The sequence below is a fragment of the Microtus oregoni genome, unplaced genomic scaffold, assembly GCF_018167655.1.
Source record: "Microtus oregoni isolate MIOR12 unplaced genomic scaffold, Mior012 000002F_ref0000024, whole genome shotgun sequence".
Classification (NCBI taxonomy): Eukaryota; Metazoa; Chordata; class Mammalia; order Rodentia; family Cricetidae; genus Microtus; species Microtus oregoni.
In genome coordinates, this window is record NW_024543061.1 from 70,798,074 (window position 1) to 70,824,333 (window position 26,260).

A 26,260-nucleotide genomic window follows, 5' to 3' on the forward strand; every position below is an offset into this window, starting at 1 on the left:
CGCAATGTCCCCCTTTTAGGCACACAGCAGTCTAGTTGCCATCAAACAAATCATAGCACTTTACTCCAAATGCTCCATTCAAAAGCTCTGTCTCCCGCAGGAGACAGATTGCAATGGCGGCACAGCCCAGAAAGCCAGCATTTTAAAACAGCCAGTTTTTTCCTGCTGCTGAGTCAGGAAAATTTCAAAATGGAGGACGTACCATTTTGTGCTAGCTCTGGGGCCTCCAGGTAGGAGCAGCACTCAGCACTTTAATTCTGAGACTGAGCGTGCAGCACAGAAATTCTTTTCATCCAAGTTACAGCCAAATCTGACACGCAGAGCACTGTGCAGTCTGAAAACATGCCATGCCCTTCTACCTGCCTAAGCCTGATTCGGCTGTCTGCCCAGGTGCAGGCAGGGAGTGCTGAGCCATTGGCAAGGTCTCAGAGCACTCTCCTTCTGATCCCAAGCGGGAACACAAACATTCAGTCCCATAAAATCCATTGAAATGCTTTAAAGCCAGAGTTCACGCTGGCAGCACAGCCCCAGGAAGCCGTGCTTTGAAATGATGCAGCGTTTTTTCTGCTGCTGATTCCGAATCAGGAAATCTCTCTACAGCACTCCAACAACAAACAGCAAAAATCTGTGTTAAATTCTCTCTCCCTTATTTTTAAGGCTTCTCGGGTTTTTAAGTGGATTTAGCCCATCACATCTGGGCGCCACTCTGTAGTATTAAGAGCAGCGGGCTGCGACCCCGGCACCCCGCCGCCTGCACAGCTAGCTTTACCCGAAATAATTACACTGAAACTGTATTCTTTTAAACACTGCTTGGCCCCTTAGTTTCAGCCTCTTAACCCATTTCTATTAATCTATGTAGCACCATGAGGTGCGCTTACCAGGGAGATTCTAGCCTATGTCTGTCTGGAGTGGGAGAATCATGGTGACTCACTGACTCAGCTTCTCTCTCCCAACATTCTGTTCTGTTTACTCCACCTATGTTTTAACCTATGAGGGCCAAGCAGTTTCTTTATTGCTTAACCAATGAAATCAACAGATTGATATATGACACTCCCACATCACCACCCCACTGCAGCATCAGATCCAGGTACCTTCCTCAAGTTGGGCATTTTAACTTTTTCTTTAGAAATTACTCAAAGCCTGGTTTTGACACAAACAGTACTTCACTTACTTCCAAGACGCTTGATTAGGAGATAAATTATACAACTGTTAAATTATATAAACCTTCAAGGTTGCAGAACAGCAAAGGCCTGATGAGATTCAAGGGCCCAGAAAATCTCGCTACAAAAGCAAGTGTTTTAAGTGTCTAAATTCACCTGTTTTTATGCAATGTAACTTTTGACATTTGAAAACAATACCCTACTGGTTTTTGTTGAAAAACGTAACCCCCATCTTATCTGCGAGATACACAGAGGAAAGAGAAAGATAAGTGATTTTGGGTGGGAGAGTAATCATATATAAATTTGTTCAAAAATAAGTCTAAAATTAAGCAATCGATTTTGAAAAGTTAAAAAACGAAAAGAATAACTCTATTTTTAACAGTGAGCTGGCAGCCATGAAAGCCAGACCAGTAATAAAGGAGATTGTTTGGAGACATTTGTTGTCTCCTCAGACTCCAGTTTGTCACTTATAACGGTTTCAGAATTCTTCTTTTTTTAAAAAATTTATTTATTTATTTATTTTTTATTGAAAAAAAAATTTCCGCCTCCTCCAAGCCTTCCACTTCTCTCCCCCTCCCCCACTCCTCCCCCCCTCCCCCCACTCCTCTCTCCCTCCCCCCACTCCTCTCCCCTTCCCCCACTCCTCTCCCCCTCCCCCACTCCTCTCCCCCTCCCTCTCCAGTCTGAAGAGCAGTCAGGGTTCCCTGCCCTGTGGAAAGTCCAAAGTCCTCCCTAGGAAGGTGAACATCCAAACTGGCTAGGCTCCCACAAAGCCAAAACATGAAGTAGGATCAAAACCCAGTGCCATTGTCCTTGGCTTCTCAGTAGCCCTCATTGTCCGCCATATTCAGAGAGTCCGGTTTTATCCCATGCTTTTTCAGTAATAAAAACCTCCTAAGAGTTTCTCAAATGTGATGGAAGGTATTCACTTCTCACTTGTCAATTCTCAAGAACTTTTTTTTTTTTCGATTTTTGAGACAGGGTTTCTCCGTAGCTTTTGGTTCCTGTCCTGGAACTAGCTCTTGTAGACCAGGCTGGCCTCGAACTCACAGAGATCCACCTTCCTCTGCCTCCCGAGTGCAGGGATTAAAGGCGTGTACCACCACCGCCCGGCAAGAACATTTTTCTTATAGACTTCTATTGATTTTCTGTTGTGGGATTTCTATTTGTACAGCCAATGACTTTTGGGGCAGAAGCCCTAGGGTGTTGTCTTGTCTGCCTATGTGACAGTATAAGAGCAGAGGAGGCAGACGCCAGAGCTACTTTCCTCCTTACCCTAGGGGTACCATGCATGAGTGCACTGCAGTCCTGAGGTGGTGCTAGTATGAGGGCGGAGGCTGGGGGCACCTGTAGCTACAGAGAACATCTAACGGAGTAGGGAAACTCGATTAAAAGATGGACTTTGGGCATGTACCTGTGTACAAGCACCCTGCCTGAACCAGGAGGCATGTCATGCTGGTTGGCCATGATTGGATTCAGGCAGCAGTTGGGTTAGCTACACATTGTTCTCCAGGTGACTCAAGAACCCACAAAAGTCTATTAACGAATTTATTAAAGGGTGCAATGAAATGATAAACTCACAAATACAGAAAAAAAACAGATGCTGCCTCTGATCCAGCTGATTTCGTCCAGCGGTTCTTCTCAGGAGTGAAGAGCACCAAGCAGCCTATCCCTGGTTTGCAACTGCTAGGATCACACCAAGAAAGTGCAAGAGCAAGAGGAGAAAGCCAGGCTCTCTCCTCCTTGTCTCTTCAATGATCATGTAAGTAGACAAGACCACACCCTACTGCTGGCTATCCCAAAAGTCATTGGCTAAATGGATCGAGATCCCACAACAGGAGATCAATAGAAGTCTATAAGAAAAAAGTTCTTGAGATTGACAAGTGAGAAGTGAATACCTTCTATCACAACTGAAAACTCTTAGGAGGTTTTTATCATTTAGGTTTAGTAAAGAAGAATTCTGAAACGTTTACATGTGGCAAATTAAAGTCTGAAGAGACACCAAATACGCTAGGAAAATAAAATCTTATAGAATTTCAATGTATGCATTAGAAATAGTACTCTTTCTTCAGCAGAAGGTGATCTGATTGTCTACATGTATTCCAACACATAATGCAACGAAGCAGCAAAAGCAGTTCATCCAATGAGGAAGTCTCTTCCTGGGAAGAAGGCTGCAGAGGAAGAGAGGAGATGAGAGAGGGTAGTGGGAACAGGGATGACTAAGTCACATTATGCATTTGCAGAAATGTCAAAGAATAATTAAGGTTATTAATAAAAAAGAGGAAATCTCATGTTTGTATGCTTTTTTTCTGCTTACCCTGCATTAGCTGTAACAGTTGAACACCAAGCTGAGAGCTTTAACTTCTTTGTCATAGTGATAATCAGAGGCTTGGCTTTCAGATTCCTATTCTAAGATACACAAAGATGTTTAATATTATTAGAGAAAATTGGAAATTATGGGAAAAAAGAGAGTAGATTTATAGGCCCCAGAAAAAAATGGACATGCATACATGTCAGTTTTAGAACAGTAACAGTTCCCTGTCAGTTCTTAACCACATCTATCCCTCCATCTTATCCTGTTATGTCCCTTGATGGACTGCACAGTGTAGTTTGGATACTTCTAAGAGAACTGTGTCTGTGCCTCCAGTGCTTTCTGAAGGATGCACTTTTGATCCTGTAGAACTGGGGGATTTGCCACAATTTTTCTTTTCTTTTTTGATTTTTTTTCTTTATGTTTTAAATTTCATTTTACATTCCAATCACAATTCTCCCTCTGACTTTTCCTCCCACACACCCTCTTGGCTCCACTTCCAGCTAACCCCCATCCTCTCCTCTCAATGTGTTCGGGCTCCCATGGGGTGTCAACAAAGCCTGGAATATTAAGTTGGGGCAGGATTAAACCCCTCCTCCCTTCATTAAAGCTGAGCATGGCATTCCATCATGGAGAATGGGCTCGTCGAGGCTAGTTCATGCACCAGGGATAGATACAGGTATCACTGCCAGAGGTCCCTCAAATAGTCTAAGCTTCACCACTATCTCCCACATATGGAGAGCCTAGTTCTGTCCCTTGGAGGCTCGACAGCTGTCAGTCAAGAGTTCATGAGTTTCCACAAGTGTGTTTTAGCTGTCTCTGTAGAGTTCTCCATCATGATCTTGACCTCCGTTGCTTACATGCCATGATAGGGGTTGACAATCATTATTATGGAAGGATTAATAATATCTTTAAAATTTATACATTTTAAAATCCGTAATACAAAAAGAAAAAGAGCCAAAAATGTTATGAAATCTTGCAGACCAATGAAAAAGTTTTGTGTCATTATTTTAAAATAATTTAACATCTGTAAATGAAAGCATATTGTTGTAATCTCTCTCCTTAAGAGGCTGAGACAGAGGATTATAAATTTGAGGATGACCTGGACAGGATGACCAGGTCATCCTGAAATGCACAATGATTCTGCTTCACAAGAAAACAAAGGTTGAGATAAAGTTTGCTAATAGAGCATGGCCATCCTCAGCTCTCACTAAACAAAATAATCCTATTGAGCAATTATTGCTACACAAACTACACATATTTTAATATATTCAACTTGACATGTTTGGGTATATGGGCATACTCCTGAAGGCATCAACATAAACAGGAGAATAGACAACCACCTTCCAAAGCTCCCTCATGTGTCTCTTATTTCTCTTTAGGTAAGAGCATCTAACACATACTATAGCTCAACCTTAAGTGCACAGTACGTGTGGACAAACTGGGGACACAGTGCATTAATGCATGTTGAAAATTTCATCATCCTTGTAACTGCCTCTGTGCAACAAGTGTTTGTTCCCTGCACACCAACTCTGGTATCTCACAAGCCTTTGCTTTTTAGAGTTGGGCTGTGTTAGAACTCTCATCTGAGTTGAGTCAAAGAGTACAGTCCTGAACTGGCCTTATTTTGCTTTGTACATCTTCCACTTAAATCATGCTTGGCTCTTAGTTGAGCATCTCACTTTTAGGGTATTGAGGTGTGAGACACAGTTTAATTCTGTAGCCCAGGCTATCTTAAAGCCTCCTTTATAGCCAAAGCCGGTATGGAAGTCACTACTTTGCCTAAGATGGCCTTAAACTGGTGGTGAGCCTTCTGACTCACTCTGTGGACTGCTCAGGTAATAGTCATAAGCCATCATGCCAAGACAATTTACTTCTTTCAAGGATAAATAGTACTGTGTTTGTGTGCATGTGCTTCATTTTTTTCCTACTGATTTATTCACAATGGATGCATCAGCTGTCTCTATATATCTACTGTTACAAACAATGCTGCATAAAGCATGGGCATATAGGGGTCTCTTGCCATTCTAAAACCTCAATTTCTGATAGCTGTGAGATTTTACTTCGAGATGTTTAATCAAAACATCGCTTCAATAACAGAACACTAGAAAATAAGAATTTCTACTATTCACCTTGTCTATTGTAGGCACAATGTTGAAGGACACTGGTTTTGCTGTGGTATAAAATATTAATAGTTCATCAATGAAAATAATAGAGTAGATACAATCAAACCTTCCAGGACTGAAACTTATCTTTTTGGAGGATAAATGATGATGATGAACTGGTACCATAGACTCTTACATGATTCTTTATTCTTAGATTCCTTCTCAAACCCTTGGATAGTGAGATTTTGAGTGTAGGCAGGTTTATTGAAAGAGAGACCTTGAGGTGTTGTATTTAGTTTGCTTGTAATCTGAGCAAAAGCTGTGCGGTAAGAGTATCCTTGGCTACTCCTTTCTCATCCTGGCTTAGTGTCAGGGCACAAAGTCTGTTATGAAAAATCTCATTACTGGAGTAGATGGGAACAGAGACCCACATCCAGACAATATGTAGAGAGAGACAGATCTTGGGATACTCAATTCTACATAGGATGTCTCCAACAAATCCCTCCCCTCAAGGCTCAGGGAACTTTATGAAAGAAAAGGCAGAAAGAGTATAAGAGCCACAGATGATGGAAGACACAAAGGGAACAGGTCTTCCACACACAAGGGAACAGATGCATAGATGAGCTCACTGAGACTATTGACAGCCGACCCAGGACCTGCACAGGTCTGAGATGCCTGGATCCCTGTATCAAGAGAGAAAGTGAACACAACTCATATCCCTAGTATAGAAGTTCTCTCCAATTGATAACCACTTGCAAAAAAAAATTACTTTTCTCTGACAGAATCTCACTGAGTACAAAAACCATACTTTTTTTGGTCATTGATATCTTGCAATATTTTTATTAAATTATTTCACTTATTTTACAAACTGACCACAATTTCTCCTACATCCTCTTCCCAATTCTGTCCTTCTACCTCCCTTTTATTCTCCTATCCATACTTTATCTGTCTCAGAAAGGGGTAGGACTACATCTTCAGAAATGGGCAGGCTTCCCATGGGTGTCAGCAAAACATGGCATATCAAGTTGAGAAAGGATAAAGCTTCTTTTCTTGCACCAAGACTGGATGAGGCATTCCAACATAGGAAATAGGTTCCAAAAAGTCAGCTCAAATGCCAGCGATGGGTCCTGATTCCACTTATAGTAGCCCACAAACTGACAAAGCTACACAACTGTCACCCACATGCAGAGGACCTAAGTCAGTCTCATGCAGGATACTTAGCTGTGGATCCAGTCTGTGAACTCCCATAAACTCATGTCAGCTTTCTCTTTGGGTTCCTGGCTAATTCTATTCCTCCACCCTCTCTTAAAGAGGATTCCCAGAGCTTGTCCCAGTGTTTGGCTGTGAATCTCTGCATCTGATTTCATAAGTTACTAGATGAAAGCTCTCTGATGGCAATTAGGGTAGTCACCAATCTAATCAAGAGGAAAACCAGTCCAGGCACCTTCTATAGGAGTCTTATCTGGAATCCTCCTTGTGGAATCCTGGGAGTTTCCCTGGCACCAGGTTTCTCTATAGCCCCTAAATGGCCCACCCTTTCAGGATATCTTTTTCATTATTCTCTCCCTACATCCTGACCCCAATCTTCCAACCAAAATTCCTCATGTTCCTATTACCACATCTTCCCCTACCCCAGTTTACCCAGAAGATATCATCTATTTCCTGTTCTCAGTGAAATCCACTCCTCTCTCTTTTGGACCTTCCCTGTTAGCTACCTTGTCTGAGACTGTGAATTGTAGCCTGGTTATTCTTTAATTTATAGCTAATATCCACATATGAGTGAGTATATAATATCTTTGTCTTTCTGGGCCTCAGGTGCTTCACTCAGGATATTTTTTTCTAGTTCCATCAATTTGCCTGCAAATTTCATCATGTCATTTTTTTCCACCACTGAGTAATACTACATTATGTAAATTTACCAGATTTTCTCTATCCATTCTTTGGTTGGGGGACATCTAGATTGTTCCAAGTTCTGACTATTACAAATAATGATATAAACATACTTGAGCAAGTGTCTTGTGGGTATATGCTCAAGATTGGTATGGCTGAGTCTTGAGGTAGATTGAGTCCCAATTTTCTGAGAAACTGTCATACCAATTTTCAAAGTGACTGTAGGAGTTTTCACTCCCACCAGATGTGGAGGAATGTTTCCCTTAGTCTTCATCCTTTCCAACATAAGCTACCATTAGTGTTTTTGACCATAGCCATTTTGGTAAGTATAAAATAGTATCTCAGAGTCATTTTGATTTGCACTTCCAGGCAAAGGACACTTTAAATATGACAAAAATGGCACCCTGCAGAATGGAAAATGATCTTTACCAACATCACATGTCACAGGGGACTAATCTCCAAAATATATAAAGAAATCAAGAAACTAGACACCATAATACAAAATAATACAATTAAAAATAGTGTAGAGATTTGGTGTGGGAAGAACTTCTGTCTATGTGTTGCTTTTGTTGATTAATGAATAAAAAAACTGCTTTGGGCCTATAGCAGGGCAGAACAGAGCTAGGCAGGGAAAATAAACTGAATGCTGGAAGAAAGAAGGCAGAGTCAAGAGATGCCATGTTGAGGGGAAAGATGTGAGTAGTCAGCTGGAACATTGCCAGCAGGCCACGAGCCTCGTGATAAAATATAAAATACTGAAAATTGGTTAATTCTGACATAAGATCTAGCTAGCAATATGCTTAAGTGATTGGCCAAGCAGTGAATTAAATAATATAGTTTCTGTGTGATTATTTTGCATGTCTGGGCAGCCGGGAGATGAAAACACAGCCTCCTACATCAGAGATTTAAACAGAGAATTCTCAACAGAGTAATTGCCAATGGTTGAGATACACATAAGAATTGTTCAACAGCCTTATTCATTAGGAAAATGCAAACAACAATGAGAATAAGATACTGTAAGCATCTCTTACGATCAGGCCACATGCCCAGCAGTAGAAGATCAACACAAAAAGAATTCGGTGACATTTTCTGAGTTTGTTTTTCTCATAATGCTATGTTAGAGTTTTTTTTTTTCCTTTCTTACAGGTCCTTTACTACTGTTTCAAGTTTTTTGCTGTTAAGGGATTTCTGTGTGTGCAAATGTGTCTGTCTCTCTGTATGAGTTTCTTGGACTTTTTCTTTGGCTCTTTTTCTTCCATTCACTTTGTTCTATTGTGTTTTGTTTGTTAATTTTGTCTAACTTTAGCTTATTATTATTATTATTTAGATGAATGATTATACCCACAATAGAGAGAAAAAGAAAGAATGTGAATTTGGATGAGTGAGAGAAGTAGGGAGAATTTGGAAGGAGATGTGGAAATGTAAGCCATAATCAGAACACTTTGTATTAAGAATATCTATTTCTATTAAATTTTTATTCAAAATAAAATAGTCAAACATCTCTCTCCAAATAGTAAAGTTGATTTTAGTGTCTAGTGCATTAATGGGCACATAGGAAGTACTCAATAAATATCTATTATGGTTTTTAAATGAGAGGAGGGAGCATATTACTGTTACAGAGGTCCTGAGTTCAGTTCCCAGTACATGGGTAACTCAAATTCTCCTAAAAGTGAAGTCCAGGGGATCCAATGCCCTCTTCTAATCTGTGAAGGACCCATACATACATGGCACGTGATAACCCAGAAACACACACACAGGAACATTTAAATAAAGGAAAAAATATTACCTTGAGCTAAATATGTAAGCTAAGACTATAATATCTTGGAAAAATAAAACTGTTAAAAATCTATGCAAATTTGAAATAAGAAACTTTTTATAATACTTATTATGAAAGCATAAAAAGTGATAAGACAAACTTGAACGAAATGTTTAATTTTATTTCTGAATGATTTATTTCAGATTATGCAGACTAAACAGTAGAAAATGCTTAACACATAGCTCTATCAAATGCAATGTTACATTATATTGCTACACAAACCTTTTACAATGTTACAGTTAGAGGACAGACAAAGCCAATGTGTGGTAAGAAAATAATGAACAAATATTTGACAAAACAAAACATATATGTGACATATAAGTATTTGAAATAGGATGGTTGATATCATCAGTTTTTAGAGAAATGCAAAAGTCCTAAATTTATCACAAAGGTAAAAATCCAAAGCATTGAGACCATCAAGTATTGGCAAAGACGAGGGACAAAGGGAAATCTCCTGTGGTACAAAGAAAATAAGCTGATGTAAGCCATGTGAAACATGTTGGAAGGCTCTTGTTAAATGAAATTGCACTTAACATAAGGATTCTAATATCAGAGTTTTAGATGTCTACCAATAGAATTAAATATATATTCACACAGTGACTAACACAAATTAGCATAAGAAGTTCATTAATAATGGTTAATACTTAGAAACACACCATATATGAATGTGTGAATGACAAATATTGTAGAAAATTTGAGTGATAGGAAAGTGTTTAGTAACAAAAACAATGAATCACTAACCCATGAAATAAGATTGAACTAGATAAGTAATAATAATAACAATAAAACATACAAAGAAATATGGAGCCAATCACAAAATTGGGCTTAGTATATAAAACTATCGAATGCCTAATTAATTTACAGTACAAGAGAGCATATACCTGCTTACCTTTGCCCAGGTGGTGAGGCCAAAAGTGACAAAAGAACTTTGGGTGGTAAAAGTAATTTTCCTTTTAAGTTTTGATTGTTGTCTTAGGGTTTCTATTGCTATGATGAAACACACATGACCAAAGCAATTTGGGAGGAAAGAAATTGTTTTGCTAACATTCCAAATAACACTCCATCACTAAACGAAGTCAAGATAGGCACTAAAACCTAATGGGCCAGGAGGGAGAAGCTGACGCAGAGACCATGTAGGAATTCCGGTTACTGGAAGCTCCCCATAGATTTCTCAGCTTCCTTTCTGATGGAATTCAGGAACACTAGTCCTGGGATGGCATCACTCACAACTTGATGGAACCCTCCCATCAAACACTAATCCAGAAAATTCCCTATAGGTTTGCATACAGCCAGATCTTTTTGAGGCACTTTCTCAAGAGAGATCCCCCCCCCGCCCCCAGATCTATCTAATTTGTGTCAAGTTGACATAAAACTAGTCTACACAATGATTTTTAAAGAGCTGTACATAGTTCATAAAACTCACATTTCAAATGACTTAGACTGGGTACATTTTGTCATATACATACTACAAATTAATTTTGAGTTTTTTTTAATGTCAAGGTCCTGAAACAGACATCACAACTAAATAAAAACTTTATATCTAAAGGACATTACAAATGAAAACACTGATGATTGTAAATGTGAGGAAATTCTGACAGTGATGTGAGGTAGAAAACTGACAAATATGAATATGGGCTATATAATAGCTAACATTACTTGGTAAACACTAAATTTCTTGAGTTTTATTGTTTTAGTATGATGCTAAAAAGAAATTACTTGCTTATAGAAAATATTTATGGGAAGTTTAGTTTTATTATTACCATCAACATTATTATTATTCTTTGTGAGAAGTCTCACTCTGAAGCCCTAAACTACCTCAAACCTACTATGCAGTTTAGGTTGTACCCAAACTCATATACCTGTAAGAAACTGAGTTTTAGCTATAACATCCAGTTTGCGTCAACTAAGATTACTGCATCTACATGATCCCAACATATGAACAAATGAGAGAGAGAGAAAGAGAGAGAGAGAGAGACAGAGACAGAGACAGAGACAGACAGAGAGAGAGAGAGAGAGAGAGAGAGAGAGAGAGAGAGAGAGAGAGGACGAGAACACATAAGGACTATAGATGGGTATATGAGTTCCTTAAACTATCCCAGCCACTATTTGTCAAATCTTGGAATATATTTTACAGCAAAGAAATGTTTCTAAAAAATAAATTCTACATTCAAAAAATAACAAGCAGTAACCAAACAGCTAACAAACAGAAACCCACAATTTCCTCCTAGTTCTTATTTGTGATGCTAGAGCATGGGATATAAAAATGAATTATCTTAGTGGGAAGGACATGTGTGCCCTGTATTTGGATTCACATCCCATTCAGGAAACAAAGAAAATGATTTCTCAGAGCTTGGATCAAATGGCATCCATTCTCCACATATAAGCTGTTGTGTTTACAGGAAGTAAGATGGCTTCTGCTGTGTTAAGTCAGGTTTCAGAAGAATATTGCTTCCCTTTCCCATCCATTAATCTGTTTGCTCAGCTGACTGAGACTTGTGGTTAAGACACTCAATCGTTAAGTAGTCACAAATCATCACATGAAACCAAGAAAGATGACAAACGTTCTATTTTTACTTTTCCTCCATACTGCACACTGGATGAGGGAATTTATCCATTCTCCTTTCACAGATACAGGGGTGGTTTCTACCACAGTCATTGGGATGTATTCCTTTATAACTGAGAAATGCACAGCCTGTACTTTCCTGTAATGATTTCACTGTTGTCAAATCACTGTAAAAAAAAAACCATATAATGGACAGTTATTACAATTTGAAGCATATATTTATATAGTTAATGATTTTAAAAATAAAATTTATTGGTCAAATAATAGAATATATAATCACTTGTAGAAGTTTTACTAAAGGTTTTTTATTTTCTCTAAATTCATAAAAAATGATCTTGGGCCAGTGACATGACTCAGTGGATAGAAGCCTTTGCTATCAAATCAGACTACCAGAGTTTAGCCCTGAGATACCACACAGTAGAAGTAGAGAAATGACTACTTCAACGATCCTCTAACTACAGATGTGCTGTAACATGATCACACAAATGCACATACACTCACACAAAAATAAAAACATAATAAAAAACAGAAAAATAATTTCTTGATCATAATCCTACTTTTTATTTATTCTACACTGTTAAATTTTCATCATGAAGTAAAATTGTTTAAGGATCACTAAAACGAATTTTACACTAAAGTTGATTTCCTATGATACTTTTTCAATAAAGACATCTGAAGAACAAGGAAAAATAATGTATGTGACAAAAGAACAATATGTCATGGCTTGGGCAACACAGATAGTTTTAAGCTTGTAGCCTAATGAGAATGTGCATCAAAAATATTTGAAAGAGAATGAAATTCACAGAACTCCATGGAGATGTGAGGAAAAACTGATAAATCTTCAGCATAAGAAAAACTAAATCAAAAGCCGAACATTGGGGAGGTCACAAGCCCTAGGTTTGTATCTGCTACAGTCACATTGCTAAGAGGTCAAGTGGTCACACTGCAGTTCTAATGTTTCCGTTTATGCCCTAAAGCAGGACTTCTTTCAACCCTGGTCAGAGAAGCTTCTTTATATAGTGGGCAGTACAGAGTGGCAGGATTGCTCAAAATGCTGAAGAGAAGAGAAAATGTGTACAGTCCTATGGCGATGCCTTCATCAACCTCCTCCTGGCAACCACAAATACTCAGGTAGTATCAATGAAGAGGAAGTGTAAAAATGTAAGATCCAGCTGATATGGAAAAGCTCTGTGAAATGTTGTCTTCTGGTCTTGACACGACTATGAAATCACAAACTCAGCAGTTGTGGTTACCTATATGCAACCTACACACAGTTATACCAGCTAAAATCCCAGCATAGATAGGGAGCTGCTCTTTATTCTTTAGTGAATCATTATTGTTAGCTGACAGCTGTTGGAAATGGAAGACTCATTCTTTATTGGGAGTGTAGCTACTGCTTGGGTTGCTTGCTCAGATGATTGTCCTATAACCATATAACAATGAACAGTCTTAATAATAAAAGCTTGAGTTAGGGGTGACTACATTAGCATACAGTCTGGAAAAGGTTGGAAGGGCAAGTAGGGGATGAATATGATAAAATGTCATTCTGTATATTATGATATTTACAATAAATATTACTAAGAAAATTAGTGAGCAGCATTCCATTAGATTGAAAATAAATAACCTTCAATCTCATTATACACTATAATACTTTGAAATGGAAAGTACACATTAACAAATTCTTATATTTATAAATAACAAATAATTATATACACTAACTACAGAAGAAACAAGCCTAGTAAAAGTTTGAGAAACTCATACTCATTGTATCTATCAGCATGATCCAGTTATTTCATATCTTCTTAAGCTTTTGATTTTCTGCCCTGCACATCATAGAACATACAGTCCTGATGTGTGTTCAATATTCCATCTCTATCGGTCAGCTTCTAGACCATTCCTCCTCCCCGTCTAACACTTGACCAAAATATGTGATATGCATCTTGTTCTTACCCATGGGTTCCATAGAAAATGAGGAAATCCATGTGAAATGAGAGAAATGAATTGCCCACATGTAAACAGAAACTGTGGTTTCATTTATTAGCTGCCCAGACACAATCTCACAGAAATTTATATTAATTACAATACTGTTTGGTCAATGCCTTAGACTTCTTACTGATTAGCTCTAACTATGAAATTAACCCATTTCTATTAATCTGTGTATTGCCACAAGGCTGTGGGTTACTGGTACAGGATGTTACTCCTTCAGCAGCTATATGGCATCTCTTTCTATCTCTGTTCAGATTGCCCACATAGCTTTACCCTGCTAAGCCATTAGCCGAAACAGTTTTATTCATTAACTAATAAAGGCAACACATATACAGAAGGACATCCTTTATCACACACAATTCTCCCAACTCATGTACACTGTTAGCGTTGTGAATGCTCAGGAAACTCACAGGTTAGATTGGCCATTGTCAATCCATTGCCATTTGCTTTTTTTCATATCATACGATAATCCAATCCAGTAATAGTTTGGATTAACTTTGAACTGGAGGAATTTCTGTAAGGGAAAAGACATATCTGATGATAAAATTTCCTTCTGTTTCAGAGAAAGAACAACATAACACATCTCAGCTATTTTTTATGTCTGTTCTCTGTTGTCCTTTCCTCTAGTCCCTCAAAGTTAATTTTTAAAGTAATTTCTCACTAGTAGCTAATTTATGACAGAACCGATCAATTACATAAGTTATTTTTTTTAAAAAAAAAATCAGGTTTCTAGAGATACTGGACTTGTGAAATGATTTGTGACTGTGTTTCTCAGCGAAAGTCTCACTGTGTGGCCAAGGCTGTCCTTGAATTTACAATCTCCCTTATTCAGACCCTAAATGAACATTGCATACCAGCTCCATACATAATTATGAAAATATGAAATTATTCAAATGCACATTTCAGAAGACTACAGGAGCATGTGGGAATTGCTCATTCTATGTGATCCTCTGTCTTAAAACCAAATTCATTAAAATGACAAATTCTGTCCAACATCAGCAGACTTCATAGACTCAGGTACTGTCCAGACCAGTCTGAAGAGCAGGTGAGTGTCCTGCCTGCCAGTGAAACCACACCACCTCACAGATTCTGTTCCTCAAGACCCATTGTGAGGTCCTCTCCCTTCTACCTCATCACCAGCACTACTGCTGGGCCCTTTCCTCAAACTCTGGCAGAATTCTACTATTGAAGTGTAGACCACACCAATCAGAAAACCAAACCACACAAGTCAGAAGAACAGAGACCCAACCCCCTCTCACTACAACAAAAGTCAACTTAATAATCAACAGGCCAGCTCCCAACTTGGGAAGATCTAAGGTCTTATTGATCACCAGAAATAAAGACTAAAAAGATGAGGAGACCAAAAAAGAAAAAGAAACTAAAGAACAAAACATCAATCTAACAAAACCAAACACAGAATTATGTATCTAGACCTATAATCATTTCATAACCGAATGCCAGCTTAAGAACACAATCAATAACAGTCAAGACATAGGCCACCACAAGACCCTAGGTATCCTATGACAATAAAACCTGTATATTCCAAGGCAGCAGAAATGCAGGAAAACAACTTTATGAAGATGATAGAAGACCTTGAAACTGAAATGAGAAACTTCCTTAAAGAAATCAAAGAAAAGACAACCAGGAATTAGAAAAAAATCAACAAATCCCTTAAAGAATGTAAAGAAAACCCATGAAAACAAATGCACAGGTGAAGAAAACTATTAAAGGCCTGGAAATTGAAGAAGATGAAAAAAATAAAAGACAAACTAAATGAGTTCTGGAAATGGAAAATCTGAGTAAGTGAACAAGAACTAAAGATGCAAGCATTGTCAACAGAATGTAAGAGATGGAAGAGAGAATCTCAGATGCTGAAATTATGATAGAAGAAATAAATTCAGTGGTCAAAGAAAAAGTTAAATCTCAAAAACTCCTAACATGAGACATCCGAGAAATCTGGGACACTGAAAAGAACAAACTTATGAAGAATGGGATCAGGAGAAGAATCCCAACTCAAACACCCAGAGACTATATTTAATGAAATCACATAAGAAAACTTTCCTAACCTAAAGAAAAAGGTTAGGAAAGATGGTACAAGAAGACTACAGAATACAAATAGACTGTATCAGATAAGAAAATCCTTCTGGGTGGTAGTGGCACATGCCTTTAATCCCAGAACTCAGGAGGCAGAGACCTGTGAATTTGAGGCCAGCCTAGTTTACAGGGTAAGTTTCAGGAGTGGTTCCATAGCTACTGAGAAACCCTATCTCAAAAAACGCAGGAAAGAAAGAAAGAAATAGAAAAGAAAATCCCAACGCCACATAATAAAGCACTAAACATATAAAATAAAGTTCAATATTAAAAGCAGCATGGTAAAAAACAAGTTGTCATTTTTTTCTACCACTGAGTAATACTCCATTCTATAAATGTACCATATTTTGTATTCATTACTTGTTTGAGGAGAACCAAGGCTGTTTCCAGGTTCTGGCTATTGTGAAAAATGTTGCTATAAACACAGTTGAGCAAATGTCTGTGTAGTATGAGTGTGCATCTTTTGCCATACTGATTTCCGAAGTGTCTGTACAAGTTAATACTCCCATTCTCTCCAGAATAAGCTATCGTTGGTGGTTTTGATCTTAGCCATTCTGACTATTGTAAATTGCTATCTCAGCATTGATTCGGTTTGCATTTCCCTGATGGCTAATAATGTTGAGCATTTCCTTATGTCTCTTTTAGCCATTTGATATTCTTCTGTTGAGAATTCTCTGTTAAGATAAGTAATCCATCTTTAAATTGAATTATTTGGTATTTTACTGTCTAGTTTCTTCAGTTCTTTATATATTTTGGAGATCAGTTCTCTGTTCAATGTTGGGTTGATGAAGATCTTTTCTCCTTCTGTAGGCATCCGTGGATGACCCCAGTTAAGCAATAGTGGAGAGGGTGCCTAAACTGACCTTTGTTTATCATCATAAAGACTTCATCAAGCAACTAATGGAAGCAGATGCAGATATCCAGTTATTCATTGAGTCTAACTTCTGGAGACCAATCAAAGTGAAGGAAGTACAATAATATGAGCAAAGGGGTCAAGACCATGATGGGGATAGCCACAGAAACAGTTGATCTGAGCTAGTAAGAGCTCACCAACTTAGAACTGATAGCAGAGGAACCTGCAAAGGAGACCAAACTAGGATCCCTGAATTTGAGGACAGTTGTGTGGCTTGGGAAGTCTCTGGGACCACAGGCAGTGATACCAGGTTTTATCCCTAGTGCTTGAGCTGGCATTTTGGAGCCCATCCTTTTCGGAGGGATACCCAACTCAGCCTGAGTATGGGGGGACAGCCTTGGTCCTGCCTCAAAGTCAGGTATCAGACTTTGTTGACTCCCCATGCAAAGCCTTGCTATCTTTGAGAAGTAGATGGGGGCTGGAGTGGGAGGAAGGTAGGGAGAACAGGAGGGGAGGGAAGGGAGTGGGAACTGGGATAGGTTTTTAAAATGAGAAAATATCATTTTAAAAGTAAATAAATACATTTTTAAAAAGAAATATATGTCACTATACCTAGAGAAGTATAAATTTCTTGTTATATAATAACAACTATAATAAACTTTTATTATCTTGACACTTGGATATTGTTCGTTGTTGAACAAATTTGCCAAACATGAGCAGGGTTGTGAATTTGATTCCCATTACTAAAAGAATAAGAAGATAAATAAAATACTGTCAAAAATACCAAGTAACATTTAAAGGCAGACCTATCAGAATTATACTTAACTTCTCAACAGAAGTTGAGAAAAGCCAAAAAGATCTGGACTGATGTCATACAGATTCTAAGAGACTACAGATGCCAGTACAGACAACTAAACCCAGGAAAACTCTCAATCACCATAGATTGTGAAAACAAGTTATTTCATGACAAAGTGAAATTTCAACAATATCTATATACAAATCAGTCCTACCAAAAGTACTTGAAAGAAAATTCCAACCCAATGAAGTAAACTACACACATAAAACACAGGCAACAGATAATCCCATAACAGCAAAACCCAAAGAAGGGAAGCACACATACACACAAACACATGTGTACATATACACAAACACATCATCACCAACACCAATAAAATATTAGGAATTAATAATTACTGGTCATTAATGTGCATCAATATCCTTCAAAAAATACAGTCTACCAGAATGGACATAAATACAGGATCCATTCATATATTACATACAAGAAACACACTTCAACATTGACTCAGAGTTAAGAGTTGGAAAAGTTTTTTCCATCCAAATGAACCCAGGAAACAAGGTGGTATAGCTACCCCAATATCTAACAAAACAGACTTCAAACCAAATTTAGTCAAAAGATATGAAAAGGAGCATTTTATACCCAGGAAAGGAAAAATCTACCAAGATGATATCTCTATTCTTTAATATACGTGGCCCAAATGGAAGGGCAATCTCATTTGTAAAAGAAATATTGCTGAAGTATAAATCACACATCAAACCCCAAAAGTGGGAGACTTCAATACCAATCTCTCATCCATTGACAAGTCATCCAGACAACAACTAGATAAATGATGTAACAGACATTGTAACCCAAATAGACCTAACAAATATCTATAAAACATTTTACCCACACAAAGAATATATCTTCTTGTCAGCACCTCGTGGAACCTTCTCCAAAATACATCACATATTTGGATTAAAGCTAGATTTGAACAATAACACAAACAATAGAATGCCTACAAACTCATGGAAACTGAACAACCATCTACTATGTTACCAAGGTTTAAGGAAGGAATAAAGAAATTAAAGGCTTCTTACAATTCAATGAAAATGAATGCATACCACATATAAACCTATGGGTTTATATGAAAGTGGTCAGAAGAGGAAAGTTCATAGCACTAAATGCTTTCATAAAGAATGGTCTTCAGAGAGGCTTCATCCAGCTACTGATAGAAATAGAGACCCAGACTCTCAGCCAAACTTTAGACCAAGTTTCTGCTGAAGAGAAGAAGAGGGAGGAACCAAAGTGATCAAGGACTTCAGAAAAGAAGTCACACTATCAACTACCCTTTATCCATGAGAGGTCACATTGTCAGAAGAGACAACCAGGGAGCCTGCATGAGACTTACTGGATTCTTCATATGGGACAGTTATATAGCTTGATCTTCTTGTGGGACATCTGACAGTGGGAGCACAAACTGTCTTTAGCTCTATTGCTGGGTTTTGAGACTCTGTTCCTTATGTTGAGTCACATTTCCCAATCTTAATACGGAGGGATGGGTATTTGTTCTTACTGCAATTTGGCATGCCCATTTTTTGTTGATTCCATGGGAAGCCTACTCTTTGCTGAACAGAAAAGGAGTAGGAAAGGATTAGGGGTAGAAGTCAGGAGGAAATGTCTGGAGAGGTTGGAAGGAGAGGTCGGAGGGAAAACAGCAGACAGGAAGTAAAATAAACAAAAAAATTTTAAAAGTTGAAAAATTCTGTCTGAAAAGCAATGCTTTAAACTCCATGCTTCAGAGATGAAGTTATTCTGTGGTAGAGCTTGATGAGGAGAGAGGAATATATTTGGGAATATTTAATGTACTTTACATATGACATCCCAATGGAATGATTACCAAAATTACTAAATATATTTTGGAATATTATTTTTAGATTATCTATATTTTATGTTTCAAATGGGAAATTATGTGATTACATTAAATTAAAACACATTTTGTACCATAATTATTCAAACTTGTAAATAAATTGCTATATAAATTAAAAACTTGTAAATAAATTGCTATATAAATTATACATCATGTTCTAAATGACAGAGGTTTCAGGCTGATCCTTCAACTGTTTCTCCAGAAAAATATCTTCTGTGTATTTGGATACATTTCTTTAGTAATAAATGTAAACAGAGCCGGGCGGTGGTGGCGCACGCCTTTAATCCCAGCACTTGGGAGGCAGAGGCAGGCGGATCTCTGTGAGTTCGAGACCAGCCTGGTCTACAAGAGCTAGTTCCAGGACAGGCTCCAAAACCACAGAGAAACCCTGTCTCGAAAAACCAAAAAAAAAAAAATGTAAACAGAAAATGTCAGGACCTTGATCATTTTGTTCTTTTAAATACTCGTTTCTAGAGATAGATAACTTTTTTGAAACATTATGAAGAATATTATGAAGTAAATATTGTGACCAGATTCTGTGAAAATCACCATGGGACTAACTAGTTAAAACCATTTATTACATAGTTCTTATGTAAGTTCAATTTGGAAAATGGGCCCAGAAGTCAGTTAATTTCTCTATTGTCATCTAACTGCTCATTTCAGACAGTCTCACTTCTGGACTCCAAGGAGCAAGTACTAATTTCCAGGAAATGGTGTAGCTGGCATTCTGGAAATAAATAAATGTCAGTCACTGGATATTCTATACCAAAGCATTAAACCTATTCAGGGAGAACAGGATTTTTTGAGGGATTCTCTTGTGTATACTTGAGAAAGGGAGGAAATTGCAAAGATACAGTTGTCTCTTAATATTGAGTCTCTTTGTCAAAGACCCTGTGTCCTGAACTAAGCCAGGATTCCTACTAAACACTTTTGCTCACATTACTGGCAAACCATATACAATCTTGAAGGTTTTACTTTCAAAAACATGCCTGAACTCAGTATGCCACTATCCAAGGGTTAGAGACACAAATCCCAGAGAATAGAAAAACATGGAAGAGTCTACAGTACCAGTTCATCATCATCATCTATCTTCAAAAGTTTTAAGCTGTAATCCTGGCAGGTCTGTTTACATCCACTCCAGTGTTTATTGTCCAAAATGAAATAACATTTTATGCCGCAGCAGAACCAGTGTCCTTCAACATTTTTGCCTACAACAGAGGAGGTGAATAATTAAACTTGTTATTTTCTGGCATACTGTCTTCAGAGAAATGCATTTATTAAGTATCTATAACTAAGAAAAATAGCACGGCTCTCAGAAATTGAGATTCTAGAATGCAGAGAGACTCCTGTACACCCATGCTTTATGCAACACTGTCTATAACAGTAAATGTGTGGAAACATCTGATGTGTCCAATATGGATAGATCAGTACAAAAAATATAGCAGATGCACATAACGGAATACTGTTTTTCCTTTAAAGGGAAGTAAATCGCCTGGGCATGATGGTTTATGCCCATGACCTAAGCACTCCAGATAGTGAGATAGGAGGGTTGCCAGCAGTTTGAGGCCAGCATAGGCTAAGTAGTGATGACTACCATACTAGCCTTGGTTATAAAGTAGATTCTAAGACTGCCGGGACTACAGAATAAGCCTCAACACCTCAACACCACCAATACAGACACGGACACTATGACAAACATAGATGAACTTGAGCATGGTGTGCAAAATGAAACAAGCCAGGCCCAGGACCAAACTTTATGACTCAACTCAGGTGAGGGTTCTAACACAGTCCAAGTCTAAGAAACAGAGCTGTGTAGTAAGGAGCTTGAGGGTGGCGAACAAACACTGTCTGCTCAAAGGCTGTTGCAAACATGACAGAATTCTAGATTGTGCCCACACTGGTTCAGACATACTGTGCATTTAGAGTTGTGCTATGATCTATGTTAGATACTCATATTTTAACACACATAAGAGACACATGAGAGAGCTTGTGAAGGTAATAGTCTGTTCTGATTATGTTGATGCGTTCAGCAGTGTGCTCATATGTCCAAACATGTCAAGTTGAAAACAATGAAATGTGTCCAGTTCGTGTAACATCACCACCTCAATACAATTATTTTGTTTGTTGAGGGGATGTGGATGGCCATGTTCAATTTCCAAACTCTATTTTCAGTCCTTGTTTTCCTATGAAGAGGTATCATTGTGTAGCTCAGGCTGGCCTATAATTTGTTGGGCTTTATAGACTGTTCTCAAATTTACAATCCCTCTGCCTCAGCCTCCTAAGTACAGGGATTACTGTGTTAAACTATCATTTACAGATGACAAAGGTTTTTTCAAAAAAAAAATGACGCAAAATGTTTTTCATGGTCTGGAATACTTTAAAGATTTTGGGGGAGATTTTTCATTTCTTCCCACAAATTTTATAATGTAGCAATTTTAAAGATATTATCAATCCTTGAATAATGAAATTGTCAACCTCTACTATCATAGCACAGTAAGTTCATATACAAAAACTCTTTGTAAACTCTAAATCCTGAACAATTATTTAATAATTATTGATCAATTAAATCAATTAAAGATAATCAGACATGATGAAAAATAAAAAAATTCCTGAAAACACTTGATATGTGTATGTTTTAGGTGTCATTAATAGTGTTACTGTTAGAAGTGCATGAATGTGAACAGCCTTGATGAAACTCCCATTTGAGCTTTAGGGATGATATCTTAGTCATAAACAGGCTAATTTTCTCATAACAAGACAGAAGAAAACACACACACACACACATTGTTATTTCTGTGACTGCATCCATCTAAATGCTCTACATCCATTTTAACCTAAATATTTTGTAAATTCACTTTTACTAAAAACTTGATGTTCTGACAAGAACAAAGTTGGAGACTTAAACTTATCATCATAGAACCTTCATCTGGTGATGGATGGAGATAGAGACAGAGACCCACACTGGAGCACTGGACTGAGCTCCCAAGGTCCCAATGAGGAGCAGAAGGAGGGAGAACATGAGCAAAGAAGTCAGGACCACGAGGGGTGTACCCACCCACTGAGACAGTGGAGCTCATCTATTGGGAGCTCACCAAGGCCAGCTGGACTGTGACTGAAAAAGCATGGGATAAAACTGGACTCTCTGAGCATGGCGAACAATGAGTGCCAAGGACAATGGCACGGGGTTTTGAACCTACGTAATGTGCTGGCCTTGTGGGAGCCTAGCCAGTTTGGATGTTCACCTTCCTAGAAATGGATGGAGAGGGGAGGACCTAGGACTTACCACAGGGCAGGGAACCCTGACTGCTCTTTGGACTGGAGAGGGAGGGGGAGAGGAGTGGGGGGAGGGGGAGAAGGGTGGGAGGAGGGGGAGGGAAATGGGAGGCTGGGAGGAGGTGGAAACTTGTTTTTTTTTTCTCCTTTTCTCAATAAAAATTGGAAAAAAAAATAACTTGAATTCTTAGCTGCAATGAACTATAATTCCACGCACTGGTAGCATTAGGAGCACCCAAAGACCCCTGAGTTTTAGATACTATAAGATTATCCTAATCCAAACAAGGATTTAGGATTTCCAGGGTTCCTTACCCCTACATGAAATAAAAAAAACCTCAACCAATAACCCACAGATCACCAGTGTTAAAAGTGGTTAACTGGACTTTAAATCTTCTGGAGAAGAGTCAGTACAGAATAGTGAAATTTTTTATTCAAGATCCCCTCCATACCTGTGAGCTGTGTGCAGTCTAAAACTTTACTTTCCCCACAGCATCTGTTTCGTTCTTTGTTGGAGGAGTCAAGTTCCTTCTGACGTTTGTAGTCATCAAGCTCTCTAGACTTATTTCTCAGCATTTCTTTCATTACGGAGTTGTTACTTTGCAGGGTGTGATACTGTTGAGTGAGGCTGTTTAGAGTTTTCTGCAGTTCATGGTTGTTTCCACTATCCTGAGAAACTAAGAATAAGAGCAGATATAACACCAAAAAATGATCATATGGAATAAGTATTAAAATCTAAGATTAGAGAAAAAAATTTCATTTGTACACCAACATATGTCATTACTGTCATTTGTACTTTAAGGTTTAGAAAGTAACATATCAACTGACTATAGAGATTGAAATATCAGTTTCTGTATATCAGCAGAGTTCTATCAGCAATTTCAGTCTAAAGTAAATGATTGGTACAGCTAATAAAACTGTAGTGGAAGCACCATACCTGCCAATTACTTCACATTTAAACACCACAAAACTTACAAATAAATAACTAAGTAAAATACTCAGTGAACACTTAACACAATATGAAAATGTGAATGAAGAAGTATTAAGAAATGATACAATACTTACTGGAGTCTTTGGAAGGCATAATATCCATACATGTAAATGTGTTTTAGCCCAGACTGAGAGTTTCTCTAAACATTCGACAAAACCTCAAAAATCTCAAGCTTTAATGTCTCTGTACAAAATGAGTTATTTTCATTTAACTTAACATTCACAGAGTAAATTTAATAAACAATCATCATTTCTTTTGCATATCTGTTTCTCACAGAATGCTTATTTAAGATTCACAATCACCTAAGTTCAGAAGGCTGACTATCACAAATTCCTCAGAAGGCAAACTGCCACCAAGTCATCAAAAGGAGTATGACCAAAACTGAGACAAAATGAGGCAGCTCCTAACAGTCGCAGAGTTAATAAGATAGGTATGTAAGAGAAGAGGATACTGTAGCATCAGGAAGAAAACATCCAAAGTCCAGAACTATATGGCACATTCAATGATTATAGCCAGGACAATGGACAGTGTTAACTGCATAAGTAGTGTCTAAAGTTATTACTTAGAAAGAAAGGCAAAGAAGATATTTATCAATTACTCACGATATGCCACCAACACTGCAACGGCCACCAGAAAGGAACAAAGGATTCCCAGAGATATTGCAATGAGGTACCAGGGGGCTAAACACTCTTAAATAAACAAAGCAAAGCAAGAAATTATCACCATGAAAAGAGCGCATCCTTTTACAAATCATAAATTTGCATAACATGGTCTCTAAAAATTTTACAGAAGTCCATCTTACAACCTGACTGAACATGTGCTTTCTAAATTGTAGATCTCTCCCTAAAATTTACCTACCGTAGAGATGTTACATTTGAGAAGTTTCATAGGATTCCAAGCTTTTTTCACCTTTAGCTTTGTGTTCTCAGTCCTCCTCTCTCAGCCTAGAAGTAGCTGGATGGCAAGACATGTGCCCCTCCTCCCCCAGTTCTACACGATCAAAAGTGCATCCTTCAAAAAGCACTGGAAGGACAGACATAGTTCAAGTAGAAGACCCCAAATTGGAGTATGCAGTCCACCAAGTGAGCATAACTGAGGATGAGGAGGAAGGAAAGAGGGTCAGTGTTCTTGAGAACTGTAGAGAACCTTTGCAGTTTGGAGCTGACCTGTATACAGGCTCATTCTTAAAGGATCCTAAAGTTAACTCTCTCTTTTTCCCCCTAAATCCAGTCTTCTTCAGACAATACTGAACACTTTTGTGTATCTGAGGTGTTGGAAATATGATAGCCATGCATCTGATTATCACCTGGTAAAAGAAGTAAAGGCTCTCAGCTGGAGTCAATTTGTGACAGTGTGAGCAGACTGTGTACAGAAAAAAAAAAATGATGGCTCACGTCTTTAATTCCAGCACTCGGGAGGCAGAGGCAGGTGGATCTCTGTGAGTTCGAGGCCAGCCTGGTATACAAAGTGGGTTCCAGGGGAGGCTCCAAAGCTACAGAAAAACCCTGTCTTGAAAAAGAAAGAAAGAAAGAAAGAAAGAAAGAAAGAAAGAAAAGAAAAGACTCCCGCTTTTTATTAATAAACTCAATTTTCTTCCACATTTCTTTAAATGCAGTATGATTTAGTCTTCCCCACCCTCACTACCCTTTCCTATCCTCCGCTTCCTCTGCAGCCTTTTTCCCAAGAGACTTTCTCATCTGATGGACTATTGTTGCGGCTTCGTTGCATTAGATCTTGGGAATACTTCAGACAGTTAAAGCACCTTACGTTGAAAGTATTACTTCTAATGCATGCATTTCATTTCTTTGAGATTTGTTACTCTTCAAAGATTTGGTTTTCTTCAGACTGCAGTTTGTCTGCTATTTTTAAAAGTTTCAGAATTCATCTTGACTAAACTAAATTAAGACCTCCTAATGTTTTTTTTTCAAATTTGACAGAAAGTATTAACTTCTCACTACTTGATTCTCAAAATCATTTGCTTATAGACTCCTATTGTTCTAATTCGCCAATTACTAATTAGAAGTAGAGGTAGAGTTGCATTTTTTCACTCTCTTTATCTGTTTTTTTTATTTTAAAAATTGACTATTTTATTTTTTAACTAATTTTTGAACAGTTTTGTACATGATGTTTTCCTACTCACACTCACCTCCCTTCTACTCTTGTATAGCTCAACTGTTTTCAATGGAAGCCAGTAGGATATTGTTTTCAAATGTCAAAAGTTACAAGGCATAAAATCCAAGTGAATTTAAATGTTTAAAACGTTTACCTCTGTGAACAGTTCGTCTCGGCCCTTGATTCTCGTCCTTCCTTCCTCTGGTCTGCAATTCCGAAGATTTACCAAATCTCACAGTTGCATAAGTGATCTCTTCATCACTCATCTTGATCGTAAGTAAAGTATGCTTTGCTTTAAAACCCGACCTTGAGTGATTTCTTAAGAAAAGGTTAAAATTTCCATCATTAGGAAGATACCTGGATCTGATGCTGCAGTGTGATAGGAAGGGGTGGGATCTGACTTCTAT

At 38.0% G+C, this 26,260-nt stretch overlaps 1 protein-coding gene across 1 annotated transcript; it reads right to left on the bottom strand.

The window, feature by feature from the left end:
* Window positions 1-11,852: 11,852 nt before the first annotated feature.
* Window positions 11,853-26,119, bottom strand: LOC121436434 (killer cell lectin-like receptor 2). The gene is made up of 6 exons (XM_041636319.1): window positions 26,008-26,119; window positions 24,344-24,430; window positions 23,203-23,427; window positions 20,549-20,688; window positions 14,242-14,345; window positions 11,853-12,012 (listed from the first exon to the last, which is right to left on the bottom strand). The coding sequence occupies exons 1-6, from the start codon at window positions 26,117-26,119 to the stop codon at window positions 11,853-11,855; spliced, it is 828 nt and encodes a 275-aa protein (XP_041492253.1).
* Between the last annotated feature and the right edge of the window lie 141 nt (window positions 26,120-26,260).

What these genes read in the sequence shown, in the direction of transcription:
- LOC121436434 (XM_041636319.1), bottom strand. Translation starts at nt 26,119, where the DNA reads ATGAGTGATGAAGAGATCACTTATGCAACTGTGAGATTTGGTAAATCT. An exon ending in TGCAGTGTTGGTGGCATATC is followed by an intron (nt 23,428 to 24,343) that starts GTGAGTAATTGA and finishes TCTTATTCTTAG; the next exon opens with TTTCTCAGGATAGTGGAAAC. An exon ending in TAGATGATGATGATGAACTG is followed by an intron (nt 14,346 to 20,548) that starts GTACTGTAGACT and finishes TTTCCCTTACAG; the next exon opens with AAATTCCTCCAGTTCAAAGT.